At 39.1% G+C, this 21,447-nt stretch overlaps 1 protein-coding gene across 1 annotated transcript in view; it reads right to left on the bottom strand.

The window, feature by feature from the left end:
- The window catches only part of DUSP13 (dual specificity phosphatase 13), a 34,756-nt gene extending 13,593 nt beyond the window's left edge, over positions 1-21,163 (bottom strand). The window contains exons 1-3 of the mRNA XM_053692890.1: positions 20,957-21,163; positions 5,195-5,412; positions 1,210-1,409 (exon numbers count right to left, since the gene is read on the bottom strand). Coding sequence (XP_053548865.1) covers positions 1,210-1,409; positions 5,195-5,412; positions 20,957-21,117 — 579 coding nt within the window. The 5' untranslated portion in view covers positions 21,118-21,163. The remainder of the gene's footprint in view (positions 1-1,209; positions 1,410-5,194; positions 5,413-20,956) is intronic.
- Positions 21,164-21,447: the final 284 nt, after the last annotated feature.

Genomic DNA, 21,447 nt, shown 5'->3' with positions numbered 1-21,447 from the left:
CTCACAATTTCCTCAGCTCAGCAGAGTAAGTTATGTGTAAAAAGTTATACTCGGCTGCTGGTAAAAAATAAATAAATGAAGAAATGAACAGCAACCAATCAGCATCAGCAGTGCTGAGGTCATGAACTCTTTTACTGTGATCTCATGAGATTTAACTTAACTTTAATGAGATTTCATTCTAAACTTCCTTACACTGAATAGGGAAATAACATGAGAGTGCACGAGGCTCATCCCTTCGGCTGTCCCAGGACAGACATACTGATTTGCTGCTTAGAAGTCCTTTACAATGGGATGTGGCTACTGAGAAACTTTTGAGGTAAAATATCTTTCTTTTTTTACATGGAGATGTTCAGGTGATATTTTCTAGTCAGATTTTTACAGCTATACTGCATCACTTTCAAGTGTTTAAACATTTGGGTATTATGGCCCTTTAAAAATACCAGTCATGTTGGTAGAATACTGGCTGGGTGGCAACCTTAGTCGTTTGCTATTGGCTCACCCAACTTGTTCAGCTAGCTCCCAGTTTGCATTGCTGCTCCTTCAATAAAAGGATAAAGAGAAAATGAAGCAGATTTAATAATATATAAAAAGAAAAACATAAGGAGAGCACACACAGGACTCTAAGTGGGGTATAGTCATTAAAAAAAAACAATAAAAACAAACGTGAGCCCAATCCGCTATTCAGGAACTACTCACAAGAGTTACCCTCAAACATCTGAGGTATGTGTAAAATGAAAAGTGTGCGGGATCCTCCTGGATTAGATGGCTGAAAAACGATATCCAAAACATGTCCCAAGGCAGCCTTTGAAATCCTGGATACCAAGAGGAGTCCGCTGTATTAATAGCCGTCTGCTATTATAAAAACCAAGACAATTCCTATGGTTCCTTTACGCAGAGAGCTTTAATCAACCGCTCAGTGAGGCGTAGTACTGTCGTGAAGTGAAGGGGGCGTGTTCCTGACGCGTTTCTCAGACGTAACTCTGCTTCATCAGAGGAAAATTTGATAATAGAAGTCAATTGGAAAGTTGTTTAAAAATGCATGCTCTTTCTGAATCATGAAAGAAATATTTGGGTTCCGTGCCCCTTTAAACAATACTACAACAGTACATTTATACATTTATTACAACACAAATTATTTGCACTAAATGTGTGCAGGTTGAATCTATACAAAGTCAGTAGAACAATATTTCTTCCATGTTATTCCTTGACACACTGCCCATTGCCATGTTTTAACTCTTTGTCCAGGTTTAGTAGCTGCCGTAAGAAGCCTGCATTGGGGGAGATCCACCTCTTTTCCTGTACCTTTTGAATGGCCTCCTTCAGAGACAGGTGCTGATGGATCATTAGGTAGGCAAGGACCAACGTGGCAGATCTGCTGATCCCAACAACACAGTGCACCAGTAGCCTGGCTGAAGAGAACATAGAGATTTCCTAAAAACTCCAGTCTGCTATCAGGAAAAATATTTGTCAATCACCTAAATGAAACCTCTTTAAGGGACATAAATCCTAAAATTTTTCCTTCATCATTCAGGAAAAGCATAGAATTTTAATCAGCTTTCCAATTTACTTCTATTATCTCATTTGTTTAGTTCTCTTGGTATCCTTTGTTCAAAAGTATACCTAGGTAGGCTCGGGAGATAGCTGCTGATGGGTGCCTCTTTTTATTGGTTTACCGATGTGTTCAGCTAGCTCCTTGTAGTGCACTGCTGCTCCTTCAACAAAGGATACCAAGAGAATGAAGCAAAATTGACAATAGAAGTAAATTAGAAAGTTGTTTAAAAATGTATCTGAATCATGAAAGAAAAACTGTGGGTTTCATGTTCCTTTAACTATTTCACATTTATAAAAACCAAAGTTTGCTATGCATCTATTTATTTACCGACAGTGGCCTAGTTTACATTGAGGCAGTAAAGTTTGGAAACTGGTGGTAGCACAAAAAATCTCCATAGACTTCAATGGAGATAAATGTTGTTGTCACCAATTTCCACAATTTAACACCTAAATGGAAACTAGGTCATCATTAACACATAAGAAGTTTCTTCATGGACATTGAAAAGACTTATAAGTTATTTTAAATATAGAACTTTGATGTTCCCTCTAGTACCAATACATTCTATTCAGCAAAAATTAATACATCATGTGATGCCACTAAATTGGTTATGAAAATTGAAGATATGAGGGTTAAACTTTTATAGTATAAATGTATTTTACAGGAATGTTTTTTTTTAATTCTGTATCTTGGTTACTATCATTGCCTGTAAATATGTAATGGTGTTGGCTGGGTCCCTTTAAAGGGACTTAAAAGTACAAAATCTAATTCTCTAATTCGTTAGAGACACGTATGGCTCTCTTCATTGACTCACTGGGGGATATTTATCAAAGGTCTGGCGGACCTGATCCGACAGTGCGGATCAGGTCTGCCAGATCTCGCTGAATGTGGAGAGCAATACGCTCTCCGTATTCAGCATTGCACCAGCAGCTCTTGTGAGCCGCTGGTGCAACGCCGCCCCCTGCAGATTTGCGGCCAATCGGCCACCAGCAGGGAGGTGTCAATCAACCCGATCGTACTTGGCTATGGTTATGGAGCAGCAGTCTTTAGACCGCTGCTTGATAACTGCTGTTTCTGGCGAGCCTGCAGGCTCGCCAGAAACACTGGCCCTCAAACTCCATCTGGAGCTTGATAAATGGGCCCCACTGGCTGTATTCAGCTACTAATAAGGCTGCCAGGTGTCCTGTATTCAAATGGACAGTCCAGTATTTTAGCAGGCTGTCCAGTAAAATCTTCACAAAAATATGTGACACTTAAATGTAAAAGTCTTCTTATGCCTCAATTGACTACAAATATGGAGCAGAAAAACGTTGAGGGAAGTGATGGATGTAAAATCACTACCTTCCATTTGAGTCCAACCTGGAGAAAAGTTACTAAAGGTAAGATTACTTATTTGTATGTTACTGGCAGACAAGCTGTAAAATCACTACCTTCCATTTGAGTCCAACCTGGGGAAAAGTTACTAAAGGTAAGATTACTTATTTGTATGTTACTGGCAGACAAGCTGTAAAATCACTACCTTCCATTTGAGTCCAACCTGGAGAAAAGTTACTAAAGGTAAGATTACTTATTTGTATGTTACTGGCAGACAAGCTGTAAAATCACTACCTTCCATTTGAGTCCAACCTGGAGAAAAGTTACTAAAGGTAAGATTACTTATTTGTATGTTACTGGCAGACAAGCTGTAAAAGCAATGCTTAGTTGTAAAAAATATACGTGTGGTTAAAATTTTTCTTTCATGATTCAGATAGAGAATACAAATTTCAATAACTTTCCAATGTACTTTTATTATCTAATTTGTTTCATTCTCTTGGTATACTTTGTTGAAGAAGCAGCAATGCAATACTGGGAGCTAGCTGAACACATCGGGTGAACCAATAACATGCAATATAGATGTGCGGCAACTAATCAGCGGCTTCTGAGTCTACCTAGGTATACTTTTCAACAAAGGAACAAAACAAATTGGATCATAGAAGTAAATTGGAATGTTGTTTAAAATCACAATGTTCTATCTGAATCATGAAAGAAAAAAATTGTGTTTCATGTCCCTTTAAAGGGCCAGTAAACCTAGCAAATAATGTTATATAATTCTGCACATAGTGCAGAATTATATGACATTAGCTTAGCGCCAGGTTTTTAAAGCAAATTGTTAGATAGATATTTAGCAAAGAAAACAGAACGCCGCTCCTGGCACTACTGAGCGGGTCGGTTTTCTTCTGCTAGTCACAGCGCGCCCGATTGCACTATTAAAATCAATGTAGCTCGCTCCGGCTCTGGTCTGGTAGCGGGAGCAAGCTCATTGAGTTTAATAGCGCGAACGGGCCAGCTGTGATTAGACAGCGTGCCCAGATGCGCTTAGAAGAAAACAGACCCGCTCAGTAGAGCCAGGAGCAGCGTTCTGTTTTCTTTGCTAAATATCTATCTAACAATTTGCTTTAGAAACCTGGTGCTAGGCTAATGTCATATAATTCTGCACTATGTGCAGAATTATATAACATTATTTGCTAGGTTTACTGGCCCTTTAAGCGTGGGAGGCAATGTAGAGCTTTTTTTTTTTTGGAGGGGGGGGGGGGGCAATGACTGAGCCATTGTGCCCAGTGACCATCCAGTATTTCTGTGGAAGATAGCTGGGAACCCTAGCCAGTACTGCAGAGCTTTAACTCCAGGGGTGAAACACACATGGGTTGATTAGAATCCTTCAAAAAAGCTTATCTAATTATTAATGTCCATGGGAATTTGTGTAGATAAATAATTTGATTATCTTTTTCTAAAGGATTGTGATCTACTCTAGAATTGTCGGCAAACAACTCTGCAATAAGAAAATGCTCTAACAAATGATCAAAATCAGCAGCCGTACACAAATTTGCTAATGGTCTGGGTAATATAAAACACAGAACATGTTGCTCGTATAGCTAATAATTTATTGACATAGGAAAAGTCCTACTTGAGGGCCAGAGGCATTTGAGCTCACTCCAGTGGCGCTATACAAATAAATAATACATGTGATTGCCACTGCTGATTAGCTTATGATTGAACCTGTTACCCTCCAAAGAGAGATTGGATCTACAATCTACAGTAAATAAAAACTGCACATTCTTTTTTAACTTGAGATCCCAGTAACAACTGCATTGGAATTTGGAACCCATAATTGTAAGCAGTCGCTTGTGCAATGCCTCCCTCTGCTCTCACTCAACGATTTGTGTGAGAGCTTGGATTGTCAGTTACCCCAGTCAGATAAGTCTAAGGTGATTTTAATCCACCATTAGTTAGGAAGCTGTGGTCTAGATCAGTGTTTCTCAACCGCGGTCCTCAAGTACCCTCCACAGTCCAGGTTTTCATTATAGCTAAACTAGAGCACAGGTGAAATAATCAGCTGATGGGTGAGAGCAGGTTGGTTACTGATCAGCTGATTACTTCACCTGTGCACTGGTTAAGCTTTAATAAAAACCAGGCCTGTTTCGGGTTCTTGAGGACCGTGGATGGGAAACACTGTCCTAGATAAGACTTCTGATTCTTAAACTGCTGTTGCACAATGGTCATTCGCCCTTTGATATCTGCCTCTAATTTATTAGGAGTCTGGCACCCTAGATATTTGGATTTTTCCACCCCTATTTAGCTGCATATATGGTGTGCTTGTGTCATTACCTCCATCAATGTTCAGAGCCTTATGTATAAATTCTGAAGCAGAGTAGAAATATTTGCTCATATCAAAGTCTGGCAAATCGTTGGCAGGGATTCCATGATATGTTATGGTGGCACCATAAAAATCAGAGTTGCCCTGTGAGGTCCATGTTCCATGGGCAGCATTCAGCACATGCGTGATCCCCAGCTTCCACAGCTCGTACCTGTTATTAGCAAAAACACTGAGGGAATAGAGAAATATAAATAATGAGATGTTTCTTGCTTACATTCCAAACCTTTTTAATGATGACGTCTCAATGCAAGCCTAGAATTTGCTTAGAAATTAGGAGCAGAAAAAGAATATTTGAGCTATTTTTCTTGTTGTTGCATCTTAAGAATTTTTTCTTAAAGGAAAATAAAAGTGCAAAAAGAAAATGCTATTGTGTTAAAAGAGTTAATTATCACACTGTTTATTGCATATAACTATGCATTTAACCCTACAAATGGGTTAAACACATACTGTAAGACAGCTCCAGAGAATCCGGTGAACCAGTGACAAGAAGCATGTGTTTGTAGCCATCATGTAAGTTCTATCTGCACCACAAAAGTTTACAATTTTGACTTTCATATCCCTTTAATTAAACTTTATTTTGTTTTCACACTTGTGGCATTTAGTCCATTGTGTCCAGTTTGGGAGTTGCCCCAATCATTAAAGGACCAGTCAACACAGTAGATTTGCATAATCAACAAATGCAAGATAACAAGACAATACAATAGCATTTACTCTGAATTTCAAATAAACAGTAGATTTTTTTTAACACATTTTCTAACAAATTTCAAAGTTATATATATTTCCACTCCCCCTGTACCATGTGATAGCAATCAGCTAATCACAAATACATTTACGTATAGTAAGTGAATTCTTGCACATGCTCAGTAGGAGCTGGTGACTCAAAAAGTGTAAATATAAAAGAATGTGCACATTGTTTTAAAGTAAAGTAAATTGGAAAGTTGTTTAAAATTACATGCTGTATCTGAATCATGAAAATGTAATTTGATCTGAGTGTCCCTTTAAAGAAACATAATAACCAAATGCTGAATCAATTGAAAGTGATGAAGCATATTAGTAAAAAGTTGACTAGAAAAAATCACCTAAACATCTCTATGTAAAAAAGGAAGATTGTTTTACCTCAAAATTACCTCAGTAGACATATCCCATTGTAAAGCGACTTTAAAGGGACACTGAACCCAATTTTTTTCTTTAGCATGCAATTTTAAGCAATTTTCTAATTTAATCCAATTATCAAATTTTCTTCATTTTCTTGGTATCTTTATTTGAAAAGCAAGAATGTAAGTTTAGAAGCCGGACCATTTTTGGTGAACAACCTGGGTTGTTCTTGCTGATTGGTGAATAAATTCACCCATAAATAACAAGTGCTGTCCAGTGGCCTGAACCAAAAATTGGCTGGCTCCTTAGCTTAGATGCCTTCTTTTTCAAATAAAGATAGCAAGATAACGAAGAAAAATTGATAATAGGAGTAAAATAGAAAGTTGCTTAAAATTGCATGCTCTATCTGAATCATGAAAGAAACAATTTGGATTCAGTATCTCTTTAAGCAGCCAATCAGGATGCTAGTCCCAGGAATTGCAAGGGAGCATGTGTCTGGCATGTGCAGACACAGTCATTTTATTTCCCTTTAAGGAAGTTAACTATCAAATCTTTCATAGTTATGAAATCACAGTAAAGCAGCATGTGAACTGAACACTGATTAAACTGATGTTTAATGTTTTAATATAAAAGGATACATACCTAGAAGCCTAGGCAAGGTAATAATATTCACTAGTGAAAGGTGGTAGTCTAATTTCAGACCACCAAGAATATACCAGTATAACATTACAAGAATATACCAGTATAACATTATCAATATCGTGTGTTTACGCCACTTTTATACATTGAGAGTTTATTTTATAGATTATTTTAGCAGATCATGTTCAATGTGGATCCACAATTCAAATTTTAAACTTAAATGTGTGTATTAAATTATTGTTTTAAATTGTAATCTCTAAATCGCGTTTATGTTTCTGAATAACTATACCTGAGATCTAGGGGAGTCACACATCAGTGAATCACACTGTTAAGACACCTACCTTGCCCATTTGAGGCGCTTTGAACACACCCCATGCTAGCTGCTGATTGGTTGCTGCACATACTGTATATGCTGCTTGTCATTGGTTCACACAATGTGTTCAGCTAGCTACCAATAGGGCACTGCTGCCCCTTCAACAAAGGATAATAGATAATATAAGTAAATTGAAAAATTGCTCTATCTGAATAATGAAAGAAAAACTGACGGCTAGATTACGAGTTGTGCTTTAGGGTTAAAAAGCAGAGTTGAGAGGTCCCAACGCTGCTTTTTAACGCCCGCTGGTATTACGAGTCTTGAAATGACAGGCTCACCGCTCACTTTTTTGGCCAGACTCGGAAATACCGCAAATCCACTTATGTCAATTGCGTATCCTATATTTTCAATGGGACTTGCATAGCGCCAGTATTACGAGTCTAACCAAAAGTGAGCGGTAGACCCTCTCCTGTCAAGACTCGCACCGCATTTAAGTCAGTAGTTAAGAGTTTTATGGGCTAACGCAATAGCATAAAACTCTTAACTAAAGTGCTTAAAAGTACACTAACACCCATAAACTACCTATTAACCCCTAAACCGAGGCCCCCCCCCCCCACATCGCAAACACTATAATACATTTTTTAACCCCTAATCTGCCGAACCGTACATCGCCGCCACTATAATAAATATATTAACCCCTAAACCGCCGCACTCCCGCATCGCAAACACTAGTTAAATATTAACCCCTAATCTGCCTGCCCTAACATCGTCAACACCTACCTACATTTATTAACCCCTAATCTGCCGCCCCCAACATCGCCGCCACTATAATAAAGTTATTAACCCCTATACCTAAGTTTTACCCTAAACCTAACACCCCCTAACTGAAATATAATTTAAATAAATCTAAATAAAATAACTATCATCAGTGGCGTCACTAGGGTTGGTGTCACCCGGTGCGGTACGTTATGGTGTCACCCCCCCCCTCCCCCCAGAAAGCAGACACACAAAAACACAGGCACACACACATACAAACACTCAGACACACTTAAAAACACACTCAGATGCACACACAAACACTCAGAAACACACTCAGACACACGCACAAAAACACTCTGACACACACACAAAAACACTCGAGCACACACACAAAAACACTCTGACACACACACAAAAACACTCGGGCACACACACAAAAACACTCGGGCACACACTCAAACACTTAGACACACACACACAGAAACACTCAGACACACACACACACACAAACACTCAGACACACACACACACAAAACACTCAGACACACACACAAAAAAACTCATACACACACACAAAAACTCAGATACACACACATACAAAATATGTAAACTGCACTGCATTAATTATAAAGCTCATGCTTAGAGATGCTCCCTGGCTCAGCAGAGCATCAAATGAAAGATAAACAGAGCACTCTAAAAATAAATCACTAAAGAAAAGGTTTAGGCGTGCAAACTAAGAAAATTCTGCTCTCAGACTCTGTTCCAAGTCTGTCAGTGCACAGCCCCGGGCGCGTGTCTACCGCTTCTTATGGCCAAGCACCTCTGCTCTCTGCCCATCCCCAGACCCCGCTTGCACTCCCCTCCTACCTCTTCAGTATGAACTTAGTGTACCGTAACCGTACCGGTCTGGTGGGCATCATACGTGGCTCCTTTTCTTTAGAGACAGTGTTTCCCAGTTCCCGATTAGAGAGACAGCACAGCAGTGAGTGACTCCACTGCTCCACACGCCACTGAGCAGTGAGCACAGATAGGCAGGCAGGTTTAAGCTAGCAGCGCAACTTCGCAAGCCCCACGGCACACCCACAACATTCATAGTGAAATTGGGCAGTGGAGGAGCAAAGTACAAACAAGCAAAAGCAGCCGGGAAAACTATTTGTGGAAATTGCAGCGCTGGCTCAAAAAAATGAAGTGTCTACAACTTTCCCAGTCCCACTAATGTTCACAAATGCTGGCAACTCTAATAAAAAAATATATGCACCTCTACATTGTATTTCTTTGAATTTAAATAAAAAAATTTTTTTTTTTGGTGGTGTCACCCCCTGGAGGGTGTCACCCAGGTGCGGCCCGCACCCCCGCACCCCCTAGTGATGCCACTGACTATCATTAATTAAATTATTCCTATTTAAAACTAAATACTTACCTATAAAATAAACCCTAAGATAGCTACAATATAACTAATAATTACATTGCAGCTATCTTAGGGTTTATTTTTATTTTACAGGCAACTTTGTATTTATTTTAACTAGGTAGAATAGTTATTAAATAGTTATTAATGATTTAATAGCTACCTAGTTAAAATAAAGACAAATTTACCTGTAAAATAAAACCTAACCTAAGTTACAATTACACCTAACACTACACTATAATTAAATTAATTCCCTAAACTAAATACAATTAAATACAATTATCTAAAGTACGAAAAAAACACTAAATTACAGAAAATAATAAAATAATTACATGTTTTTAAAACTAATTACACCTAATCTAATCCCCCTAATAAAATAAAAAAGCCCCCAAAATAATAAAAAGCCCTACCCTATACTAAATTACAAATAGCCCTGCGGAATCTGTTGGCGCTGCGTAATCTGTTAGCGCTCTACAAATACCTGATAATAATAATAATAATAATAAGGGCCTTTTGCGGGGCATTGCCCCAAAGTAATCAGCTCTTTTACCTGTAAAAAACAGTACAATATCCCCCCAACATTAAAACCCACCACCCACACACCCAACCCTACTCTAAAACCCACCCAATACCCCCTTAATAAAACCTAACACTAACCCCTTGAAGATCACCTTACCTTGAGAAGTCTCCACCCAACCGGGCCAAAGTCCTCAACGAAGCCGGGTGAAGTGGTCCTCCAGACGAGCAGAAGTTTTCATCCAAGTCGGGAAGAAGAGGTCCCCTAGATGGGCAGAAGTCTTCATCCAAGCCGGGAAGAAGAGGTCCTCCAGACAGGCAGAAATCTTCATCCAGGTGGCATCTTCTATCATCATCCATCCGGTACGGAGCGGCTCCATCTTCAAGTCATCCGACACAGAGCATCCTCTTCAAACGACGTCCAACTGAAGAATGAAGGTTCCTTTAAATGACGTCATCCAAGATGGCGTCCCTTCAATTCCTATTGGCTGATAGAATTCTATCAGCCAATCGGAATTAAGGTAGAAAAAATCCTATTGGCTGATGCAATCAGCCAATAGGATTGAAGTTCAATCCTTTTGGCTGATCCAATCAGCCAATAGGATTGAGCTGGCATTCTATTGGCTGATTGGATCAGCCAATAGAATGCAAGCTCAATCCTATTGGCTGATTGCATCAGCCAATAGGATTTTTTCTACCTTAATTCCAATTGGCTGATAGAATTCTTTCAGTCAATCGGAATTGAAGGGATGCCATCTTGGATGACGTCATTTAAAGGAACCTTCATTCTTCAGTTGGACGTTGTTTGAAGAGAATGCTCCGCGACGGATGTCTTGAAGATGGAGCCGCTCCGCGCCGGATGGATGAAGATAGAAGATGCTGCCTGGATGAAGACTTCTGCCCGTCAGGAGGACCTCTTCTGCCCGGCTTGAATGAAGACTTCTGCCCGTCTGGAGGACCACTTCGCCCGGCTTCGTTGAGGACTTCGGCTCGGTTGGGTGAAGACTTCTCAAGGTAGGGTGATCTTCAAGGGGTTAATGTTAGGTTTTATTAAGGGGGTATTGGGTGGGTTTTAGAGTAGGGTTGGGTGTGTGGGTGGTGGGTTTTAATGTTGGGGGGGAATTGAACTTTTTTACAGGTAAAAGAGCTGATTACTTTGGGGCAAAGCCCCGCAAAAGGCCCTTTTAAGGGCTATTTGTAATTTAGTATAGGGTAGGGCTTTTTATTATTTTGGGGGGCTTTTTTATTTTATTAGGGGGGATTAGATTAGGTGTAATTAGTTTAAAAACCTTGTAATTATTTTATTATTTTCTGAAATTTAGTGTTTTGTTTTTTTGTACTTTAGATAATTTTATTTAATTGTATTTAATTGTAGTTCATTTTTCGTACTTTAGATAATTTTATTTAATTGTATATAATTGTAGTTAATTTATGGAATTTATTTAATTATAGTGTAGTATTAGGTGTAATTGTAACTTAGGTTAGGCTTTATTTTACAGGTACTTTGTATTTATTTTAGCTAGGTAGTTATTAAATAGTTAATAACTATTTAATAACTATTCTACCTAGTTAAAATAAATACAAAGTTGCCTGTAAAATAAAAATAAACCCTAAGCTAGCTACAATGTAACTATTAGTTATATTGTAGCCATCTTAGGCTTTATTTTATAGGTAAGTATTTAGTTTTAAATAGGAATAATTTAGTTAATGATAGTAATTTTATTTAGATTTATTTAAATCATATTTAAGTTAGGGGGGTTAGGGTTAGACTTAGTTTTAGGGGTTAATAACTTTAATATAGTGGCGGTGACGTTGGGGGTGGCAGATTAGGGGTTAATAAATGTAGTTAGGTTGCAGCGACATTGGGGCTGGCAGATTAGGGGTTAATAAATATAATGTAGGTGTCGGCGATGTTGGGGGCAGCAGATTAGGGGTTCATAAGTATAATGTAGGTGGCGGCGGTGTCCGGAGCAGAAGATTAGGGGTTAATAAAATAATGCAGGTGTCGGCGATGTCGGGGGTGGCAGATTAGGGGTTAATAAGTGTAAGATTAGGGGTGCTTATGTTAGGGGTTCATGTTAGGGTGTTAGGTGTAGACATAACATTTATTTCCCCATAGGAAACAATGGGGCTGCGTTAGGAACTGAACGCTGCTTTTTTGCAGGTGTTAGGTTTTTTTCAGCCAGTTCTGCCCCATTGATTCCTATGGGGAAATCGTGCACGAGCACGTTTAGCTTTTCTGCGGCTAACGCCGGGTTTCTAAAAACCCGTAATACCAGCGCTGTCTGTAGGTGAGTGGTGAGGGAAAACTGCTTGTTAGCACCGCACAGCCTTACCGACAAAACTCGTAATCTAGCCGATAATGTTTATGTCACTTCAAATGCTACAGTAAATTGATGTAGTTGTTTAAATGTGATAAAGGAATAGAAACATCCATTGAAATAAAGGAAATTGCTTTTGGGGTTAATACAAAGGACAAAAATACCTGGAGGTCCTTATTGAAGTTTAAAGGGCCACACTTGTAACTGGATGAATGACTTTGGTTGCCTCTCACTTATCTAAACAATTTAAGGTATCACTGTATTTAAAGGTATATAAAAATACAAAAAGAAAATGCTCTAATATGTTAGAACATGTTAGAACTGCACTATTGCTTGTACTATATATAACTGTGATTAAATACATAGTTAAAGTCAACTCAAGAGCAGCAATGCACTATTGGCTAGCTCATTGTTTCTCAACTGCGGTCCTCAAGTATCCTCAACAAGCCAGGTTTTTATTATAGTAATCAGCTAATGGGTGAGAGCAGGTTAGTAATCATGGTGTTACTGATGGCTTCACCTTTGCCATGGTTCAGCTATACTTAAAGCCTGGCCTGTTGGGGTTATTGAGGACTGTGATTGAGAAACACTGGCCTATTTGGTACCTAGTGAGCAGGCCTGCCATTTGAGCAGGGTGAGAGGGGCTCCAGCCCAGGGCCTCACGCTTTGGGAGGGGGGCGTACTGTCATTAGGGGTGAGATAAGTAGGTGCAGTGTACTTCCGGTATTTAGTTTATTAAAGGGCCATAATACCCAAATGTTTAAACACTTGAAAGTGATGCAGCATAGCTGTAAAAAGCTGACTAGAAAATATGACCTGAATATCTCTATGTAAAAAAGAAAGATATTTTACCTCAAAAGTTTCTCAGTAGCCAACTCCCATTGTAAAGGACTTCTAAGCAGCAAATCAGTATGTCTGTCCTGGGACAGCTAAGGGAGTGAGCTTACATGCACACTCATCTTATTTCCCTATTCAGTGTAAGGAAGTTTACAATGAAATCTCATGAGAGTTATGTGAAATCTCATGAGATCACAGTAAAAAAGAGTTTGAGATCACAGTAAAAGAGTTCATGACCTCAGCACTGCTGATGCTGATTGGCTGGAGTTCATTTGTTCATTTATTTATTTTTTTAACTGCAGCTGAGTATAACTTTTTACACAGAACTTACTCTGCTGAGCTGAGGAGATTGTGAGGTAAAATATCTTCCTTTTTTACATAGAGATGCTCAGGTGATATTTTCCTGTCAGCTATTTACAGTTATACTGCATCAGTTTCAAGTGATTTAGCATATGAGTATTATGTCCCTTTAAGAAGTGTGTATGATAACAGAAGTTGCAACATAGTGTCTTTATATAGGATACAATGAATATTGTAACAAGGGTGGGCCATACAGGGGAAGGGCATACAGGTGTATGGAAATAAGGGGGATGGGTGGAGAAACCCAACAGATCTGTCTTGCCCAGGGCCCTGCAAATGCTAAGGCTGGCCCTGCTGGTGAGGTGTGACAATGACAAGAGACAAATGTGTGTATCCGCCAATCAACAGCTAGCTCCCAGTAGTAAATTGCTGCTGCTTCTGCTAAAGATATGTACATATTCTTTTCAACAAAGAATATCAAGAAAACAAAGTACATTTGATAATAAAAGTGAATTCAAAATTAAAATGATATGCTCTGTATGAATCATCAAAGTTTCATCTTGATTTTCCTATATCTTAATACATGAATAAACTCAGTTCAGCTATGAGGCCCATTTATCAAGCTCTGAATGGAGCTTGAGGGCCCGTGTTTTTGGCGAGCCTGCAATTCAACCCGATCGAGTACGATCGGGTTGATTGACACCCCCCCCCTGCTGGCGGCAGAGCTGTTGGTGCAATGCTGAATACGGAGAGCGTATTGCTCTCCGCATTCAGCGAGGTCTGTTGGACCTGATCCGCACTGTTGGATCAGGTCCGACAGACCTTTAATAAATAGGCCTCTATATACAGTATATATATATATATATACACACAGTATATCTATACTATAATTGCGTTTGTAATGTCCATTGCCGTCGACAGTTACGCACGCATCCTTAATGGAATGTTGGCAGTGCAAGGCTAAAAGAATTCAACTGGATGCAGCAAAGCTGCATCCCGGTGGATTCCGAAAATGGCAGGGTGGTGATTCTTTCACCACCCTGCCATTTTCGGAATCCACCGGGATGCAGTGAAGGCAAACGGAGCATTACAAAAGCAAAAACTAATTGCCCGCATCAAGTATTAAAAAAAAACAACTAACCGCCCGCATCAACTAAGTTTTAATAAAAATAAAAAAATGATTAACCCCTAAACCGCCATCCACCACCAACGCAGTCAACTAATTTAATTATTAATTCCTACACCGCCAAACCCTACAAAGCAAATAAAATTATTAACCCCTAAATCTATCAACCCTAAGATTGCAAACTACTAACTAAATCTATTAACCCCTAAACCGCCATCCATCACTAACGCAGTAATCTAATTTAAATATTAACTCCTACACCGCCAACCCCACAACACAAATAAATAACTTAAATATTGAACCCCCTAACCTAACAACCCCTAAATTAACCCCTTATTTACTTAAAATAAAAAACAACTACATTACTTTAAAAAAAAAAAATCTGAGTTTACAATTTTTTTAAATACAATTACAAAAAATAAAAAAGGCTAACATTACAGAAAATGAAAAAAACAAATTATCAAAGTTTAAAAAATTAAATCTAATCCCTATGAAAATAAAATGCCCCCTCAAAATAAAAGCGCCCCCTAATCTAATGCTAAACTACCAATAGCCCTTAAATGGCTTTTTGTAAGGCATTGCCCTAAGTTAAACAGCTCTTTTGTGAATTAAACATACTAAGACCCCCTAACAGTAAAACCCCCCACCCACCAAACCCCCCAAAATAAAAAACCTAACACTAAAAAAAACTAAACTACTCATTGCCCTTAAAAGGGCATTTGTATGGGCATTGCCCTTAAAAGGACATTTAGCTCTTTTGCACTGCCCTTAAAAGGGCATTTAGCTCTTTTGCAAAGTGCTAAAAAAAAACCTAAGTTAAAAAATAACCCTACACACAATTGTTTAAGCTAAGCTTAAGGATAGATAAGTGCGCCTATAAAGGCTAAAAGTATCACAACACCAATAAAAATAAACATATATGTTTAATAGAATACAGTGTAAATACAGATAAAAAGGGACGTCTCCCTATACTATAAAGGCAAACAAAGGACTATAGCTAATAAAAAACGAAATTTAAAGTTAAAAGCAAATAACAAAATTATTTTCTTTTAGTAGACGTTAATAAAGCTTCAGAGGATTAAAAACCAAGCAATCTTGCACAATCCTTGCTAGATCATAGCTAGATCATGGGTCTGGTAATTGGGCACAGTGTCCTGTTTGTGCAGCGTGTGTATCTTACACAGGGCGGCAATGGTATGAAGACAAGGAGGAACACTCGTAGGTAAAACACTTAGGTGATTTATGAAGTATAATGACCAGAGTTCATATAATGCATATAGTTCATATATTGTGACAGTGTGCGGAAAGCACTTCAGGTATTAGTAAGTGGTACTTTACCGTATTCCGATGGTAAGTCTCGGTCAAGTCTTGGACCGTTATTGCGGCTAACAGCCGCTCTCCCAAGCTGTTCTCTGCAAACCTGCTCACGTGTCGGACGGCGTCTGACGTCACACCTTACTCCTCGAATTCAAAGAGGTGTTACTGCGCGTGATCCAACAGCTGTTTGGAGATTTCTACTTGGTAACTTTGTTGTCCAAAGAGGTATATGTTCAGCCCTTAGAAGTATATTATGGGCTCACAGCATAAGTTAGGATATGCAGATTCTCCCTCACTTCCAATGAAGTAGTTTGAAGATTAACCCGGGTTAAAAAATGCTGTATCAAGAATGCTTCAGATAAAAGCTGCAATGTCACTTAAACAAGCGACGCGTTTCGCCCTCCCTTGATAAAGCCCAAGGGAGGGCGAAACGCGTCGCTTGTTTAAGTGACATTGCAGCTTTTATCTGAAGCATTCTTGATACAGCATTTTTTAACCCGGGTTAACCCCTTAATGACCACAGCACTTTTCCATTTTCTGTCCGTTTGGGACCAAGGCTATTTTTACATTTTTGCGGTGTTTGTGTTTAGCTGTAATTTTCCTCTTACTCATTTACTGTACCCACACATATTATACACCGTTTTTCTCGCCATTAAATGGACTTTCAAAATATACCATTATTTTCATCATATCTTATAATTTACTATAAAAAATATTATAAAATATGAGGAAAAAATGGAAAAAAAACACACTTTTTCTAACTTTGACCCCCAAAATCTGTTACACATCTACAACCACCAAAAAACACCCATGCTAAATAGTTTCTAAATTTTGTCCTGAGTTTAGAAATACCCAATGTTTACATGTTCTTTGCTTTTTTTGCAAGTTATAGGGCCATAAATACAAGTAGCACTTTGCCATTTCCAAACCACTTTTTTTCAAAATTAGCGCTAGTTACATTGGGACACTAATATCTTTCAGGAATCTCTGAATATCCATTGACATGTATATAATTTTTTTTAGAAGACATCCCAAAGTATTGATCTAGGCCCATTTTGGTATATTTCATGCCACCATTTCACCGCCGAATGCGATCAAATAAAAAAATTTTTTTACTTTTTCACAAATTTTTTCACAAACTTTAGGTTTCTCACTGAAATTATTTACAAACAACTCATGAAATTATGGAATAAATGGTTGTAAATGCTTCTCTGGGATCCCCTTTGTTCATAAATAGCAGACATATATGGCTTTGGCTTTGCTTTTTGGTAATTAGAAGGCTGCTAAATGCCACTGCGCACCACACGTGTATTATGCCCAGCAGTGAATGGGTTAATTAGGGAGCATGTAGGGAGCTTCTAGGGTTAATTTTAGCTCTAGTGTAGTGTAGTAGACAACCCCAAGTATTGATCTAGGCCCATTTTGGTATATTTCATGCCACCATTTCACCGCCAAAAGCAATCAAATAAAAAAAAATTGTTCACTTTTTCAAACTTTAGGTTTCTCACTAAAATTATTTACAAACAGCTTGTGCAATTATGGCACAAATGGTTTTAAATGCTTCTCTGGGATCCCCTTTGTTCAGAAATAGCAGACATATATGGCTTTGGCGTTGCTTTTTGGTAATTATAAGGCCGCTAAATGCTGCTGCGCATCACATGTGTATTATGGCCAGCAGTGAAGGGGTTAATTAGGTAGTTTGTAGGGAGCTTGCAGGGTTAATTTTAGCTTTAGTGTAGAGATCAGACTCCCACCTGACACATCCCACCCCCTGATCCCTCCCAAACAGCTCTCTTCCCTCCCCCACCCCACAATTGTCCCCGCCATCTTAAGTACTGGCAGAAAGTCTGCCAGTACTAAAATAAAAGGTATTAAAAAAAATATATATTTTTTTTTAGCATATTTACATATGCTGCTATGTAGGGTCCCCCCTTAGCCCCCAACCTCCCTGATCCCCCCAAAATAGCTCCCTAACCCTCCCCCTCTGCCTTATTGGGGCCATCTTGGGTACTGGCAGCTGTCTGCCAGTACCCAGTTTGCAAATAAAAATGTTTTTTTTATTATTTTTTTTTATTTGTTTCTGTAGTGTAGCTTCCCCCCCACAGTCCAATACCCCACCAGCCAAACCGATCAACAAATAAATATATAAACCCCTTTGATCCCCACTTCTAAGAAAAAACTTTCTGTAGCGTAGTGGTTCCCACCCGCTCCCTCCCCGTGCACGCGCCCGCCCGGCCTCCCCGTGCACGTGCGCGCGTCCGTGCGCGTCCCCCCCGGTCGTCCCCGCCCCCGATCCCGCCCCCTCCGCATCACAAAGGCCATCGATGGCCGCCACCCACCTCCCACACCGGCTCCCACCCACCAACGAACATAGCCGTTAATGTCCGGTGCAGAGAGGGCCACAGAGTGGCTCTCTCTGCACCGGATGGCTAAAAATGGTTATTGCAGGATGCCTCGATATCGAGGCATCACTGCAATAACCGGAAAGCAGCTGGAAGCGAGCAGGATCGCTTCCAGCTGCTTTCCACACCGAGGACGTGCAGGGTACGTCCTCAGGCGTTAACTGCCTTTTTTTTGAGGACGTACCCTGCACGTCCTCGGTCATTAAGGGGTTAATCTTCAAACTACTTCATTGGAAGTGAGGGAGAATCTGCATATCCTAACTTATGCTGTGAGCCCATAATATACTTCTAAGGGCTGAACATATACCTCTTTGGACAACAAAGTTACCAAGTAGAAATCTCCAAACAGCTGTTGGATCACGCGCAGTAACACCTCTATGAATTCGAGGAGTAAGGTGTGACGTCAGACGCCGTCCGACACGTGAGCAGGTTTGCAGAGAACAGCTTGGGAGAGCGGCTGTTAGCCGCAATAACGGTCCAAGACTTGACCGAGACTTACCATCGGAATACGGTAAAGTACCACTTACTAATACCTGAAGTGCTTTCCGCACACTGTCACCATATATGAACTATATGCATTATATGAACTCTGGTCATTATACTTCATAAATCACCTAAGTGTTTTACCTACGAGTGTTCCTCCTTGTCTTCATACCATTGCTGCCCTGTGTAAGATACACACGCTGCACAAACAGGACACTGTGCCCGATTACCAGACCCATGATCTAGCTATGATCTAGCAAGGATTGTGCAAGATTGCTTGGTTTTTAATCCTCTGAAGCTTTATTAACGTCTACTAAAAGAAAATAATTTTGTTATTTGCTTTTAACTTTAAATTTCGTTTTTTATTAGCTATAGTCCTTTGTTTGCCTTTATAGTATAGGGAGACGTCCCTTTTTATCTGTATTTACACTGTATTCTATTAAACATATATGTTTATTTTTATTGGTGTTGTGATACTTTTAGCCTTTATAGGCGCACTTATCTATCCTTAAGCTTAGCTTAAACAATTGTGTGTATGGTTCTTTGACACATAACAGGGATTGTGTCTTTAGATAAGTGTATAGTACCCCTCTTAACGCATCTAATAATTTTACTGTAATTTTAAAAATAACCCCCCCATAAAAATAAAACCTAACACTAAAGCCCCAAATAGATACTCACGGGTCCTGTAGTCTGGCGGAGAAGATCTTCTTCCAGGCGGGTCCATCTTCTTCATCCACAGCGATCGCTGCGCAGAGCGAGATGCGGAGCGGTGTTCCAGATGTGGCGATCTTCGGAGGTGGCGATGGTCCTTGTTGGCGGTCCCCGGTGGTGGTGCTCCTCGGAGGCACGAAGGTTCCTCTTCATGCGATCGTCTTCCGCACACTGATGATTAAATACAAAGTTATTTATTGTGGTACCTTGCATTCCTATTGGCTGACATTTTCACATCAGCCAATAGGATTAAAGCCAGTGAAATCTTATTGGTTGGTGAACAGCCAATAGGATTTCACTTGCTCTCATCCTATTGGTTGTTCACCAGTCAATAGGATGAGAGCAAGTGAAATCTTATTATCTGGTGAACAGCCAATAGGATGAGAGCAAGTGAAATCCTATTGGCTGTTCACCAACCAATAACATTTCACTTGCTCTCATCCTATTGGCTGATGTGAAAATGTCACCCAATAGGAATGCAAGGTACCCCAATAAATATGGGGTACCTTGGATTTAATCTTCAGTGTGCGGCGGACGATGACATGAAGAAGAACCTCCATGCCTCCAAGGACTATCGCCGCCTCCGAGGATCGCCACATCTGGAAACAACGTTCCATATCTCCGCTCTGCGCCGCCTTTGCTGTGGATGAAGAAGATGGACCTGCCTGGAAGAAGATCTTCTCCGCCGGATTTCAGAACCTGTAAGTATCTATTTGGGGCTTTAGTGTTAGTTTGCTTTTTATTATGCAAAAGAGCTAATGGGGGGTTTGGTGGGTGGGGGGTTTTACTGTTAGGAGGTCTTAGTATGTTTAATTCACAAAAGAGCTGTTTAACTTAGGGCAATGCCCTGCAAAAAGCCCTTTTAAGGGCTATTGCTAGTTTAGCATTATATTAGAGGGTGTTTTTATTTGGGGGGGGGGGGGCTTTTTTACTTTCATAGGGATTAGGTTTAATTTTTTAAACTTTGATAATTAGTTTTTTTTAATTTTCTGTAATGTTAGCCTTTTTTATTTTTTGTAATCGTAGCTGGAAGTGATGCCTGTTTTACTAAAAATGTTGTATATAAAGAAATATACTTAAAGTAGACATAATTTAAAGAGGAGAAATGTTGTATTTATTTAGGACAGTAGTTTGTCCAAATAGGGTGTAGCTATATCTGTAGTTTATTATATAGAAAATATTTTTGATATAGTTAAGACAGTAGTCCATTAAAATTATAGTATTGCTACACCTGTAGCTTAAATATTTAGATAAAATAGGAGTTACAAAATAGATTGTTTCTACATCTGTAGCTTAAAAAACAATTAGACTGTCCTCTGGGCAGGCTTATTGACCAGTATATATATATATATATATATATATATATATATATATATATATATATATATATATATATATATATATATATATATATATATATATATATATATAAAATTAAATGTGCCTAATTGTGGGTTAAAGTGTCCCAGTGCCCATATATACTCACAGGTCTCCTAAGTACAGGTTGGGCCACACTTCATCCACATGATGGGAAAAGGTACGGCAGCTGTCTAAAAGAGTCTGAAGTTCCTGTATATTAGGGTACGCATCATCTACAGCGTTGTCTTGCACAGGCTGTGCACTGAATTTCACTGTTTCCTCCGCCATCACAGTGCAGCCAGGAAGTTTATACACAGTAGCTGCAGAAACTTCCTACATCTGACAGCGACACAGTGATAACATCTGACAGGTGACAAGACTCTAGTGTGCAGCGATGAAATGAGCAGACTCACCAGAGGAACCTCTAGCAGTAAAATATCAGCCTTTATTAACTGTAGAGAATAATATGTTAATACATTAAAATAATAACCATACAAATGTGACTAACTCCAAGCAGATATTAAACATATAAAAATGATTATTAATTCTGCATGAAAATGTTTTAAATGATAGCTGGTTTAAATTATATTAGAACTAAAGGGAAATACACATTGTGCA

The sequence above is a fragment of the Bombina bombina genome, chromosome 9 (assembly GCF_027579735.1).
Source record: "Bombina bombina isolate aBomBom1 chromosome 9, aBomBom1.pri, whole genome shotgun sequence".
Classification (NCBI taxonomy): domain Eukaryota; kingdom Metazoa; phylum Chordata; class Amphibia; order Anura; family Bombinatoridae; genus Bombina; species Bombina bombina.
The sequence above is the reverse complement of the archived record's forward strand: the minus strand, read 5'-3'. Positions and strand labels throughout refer to the sequence as shown.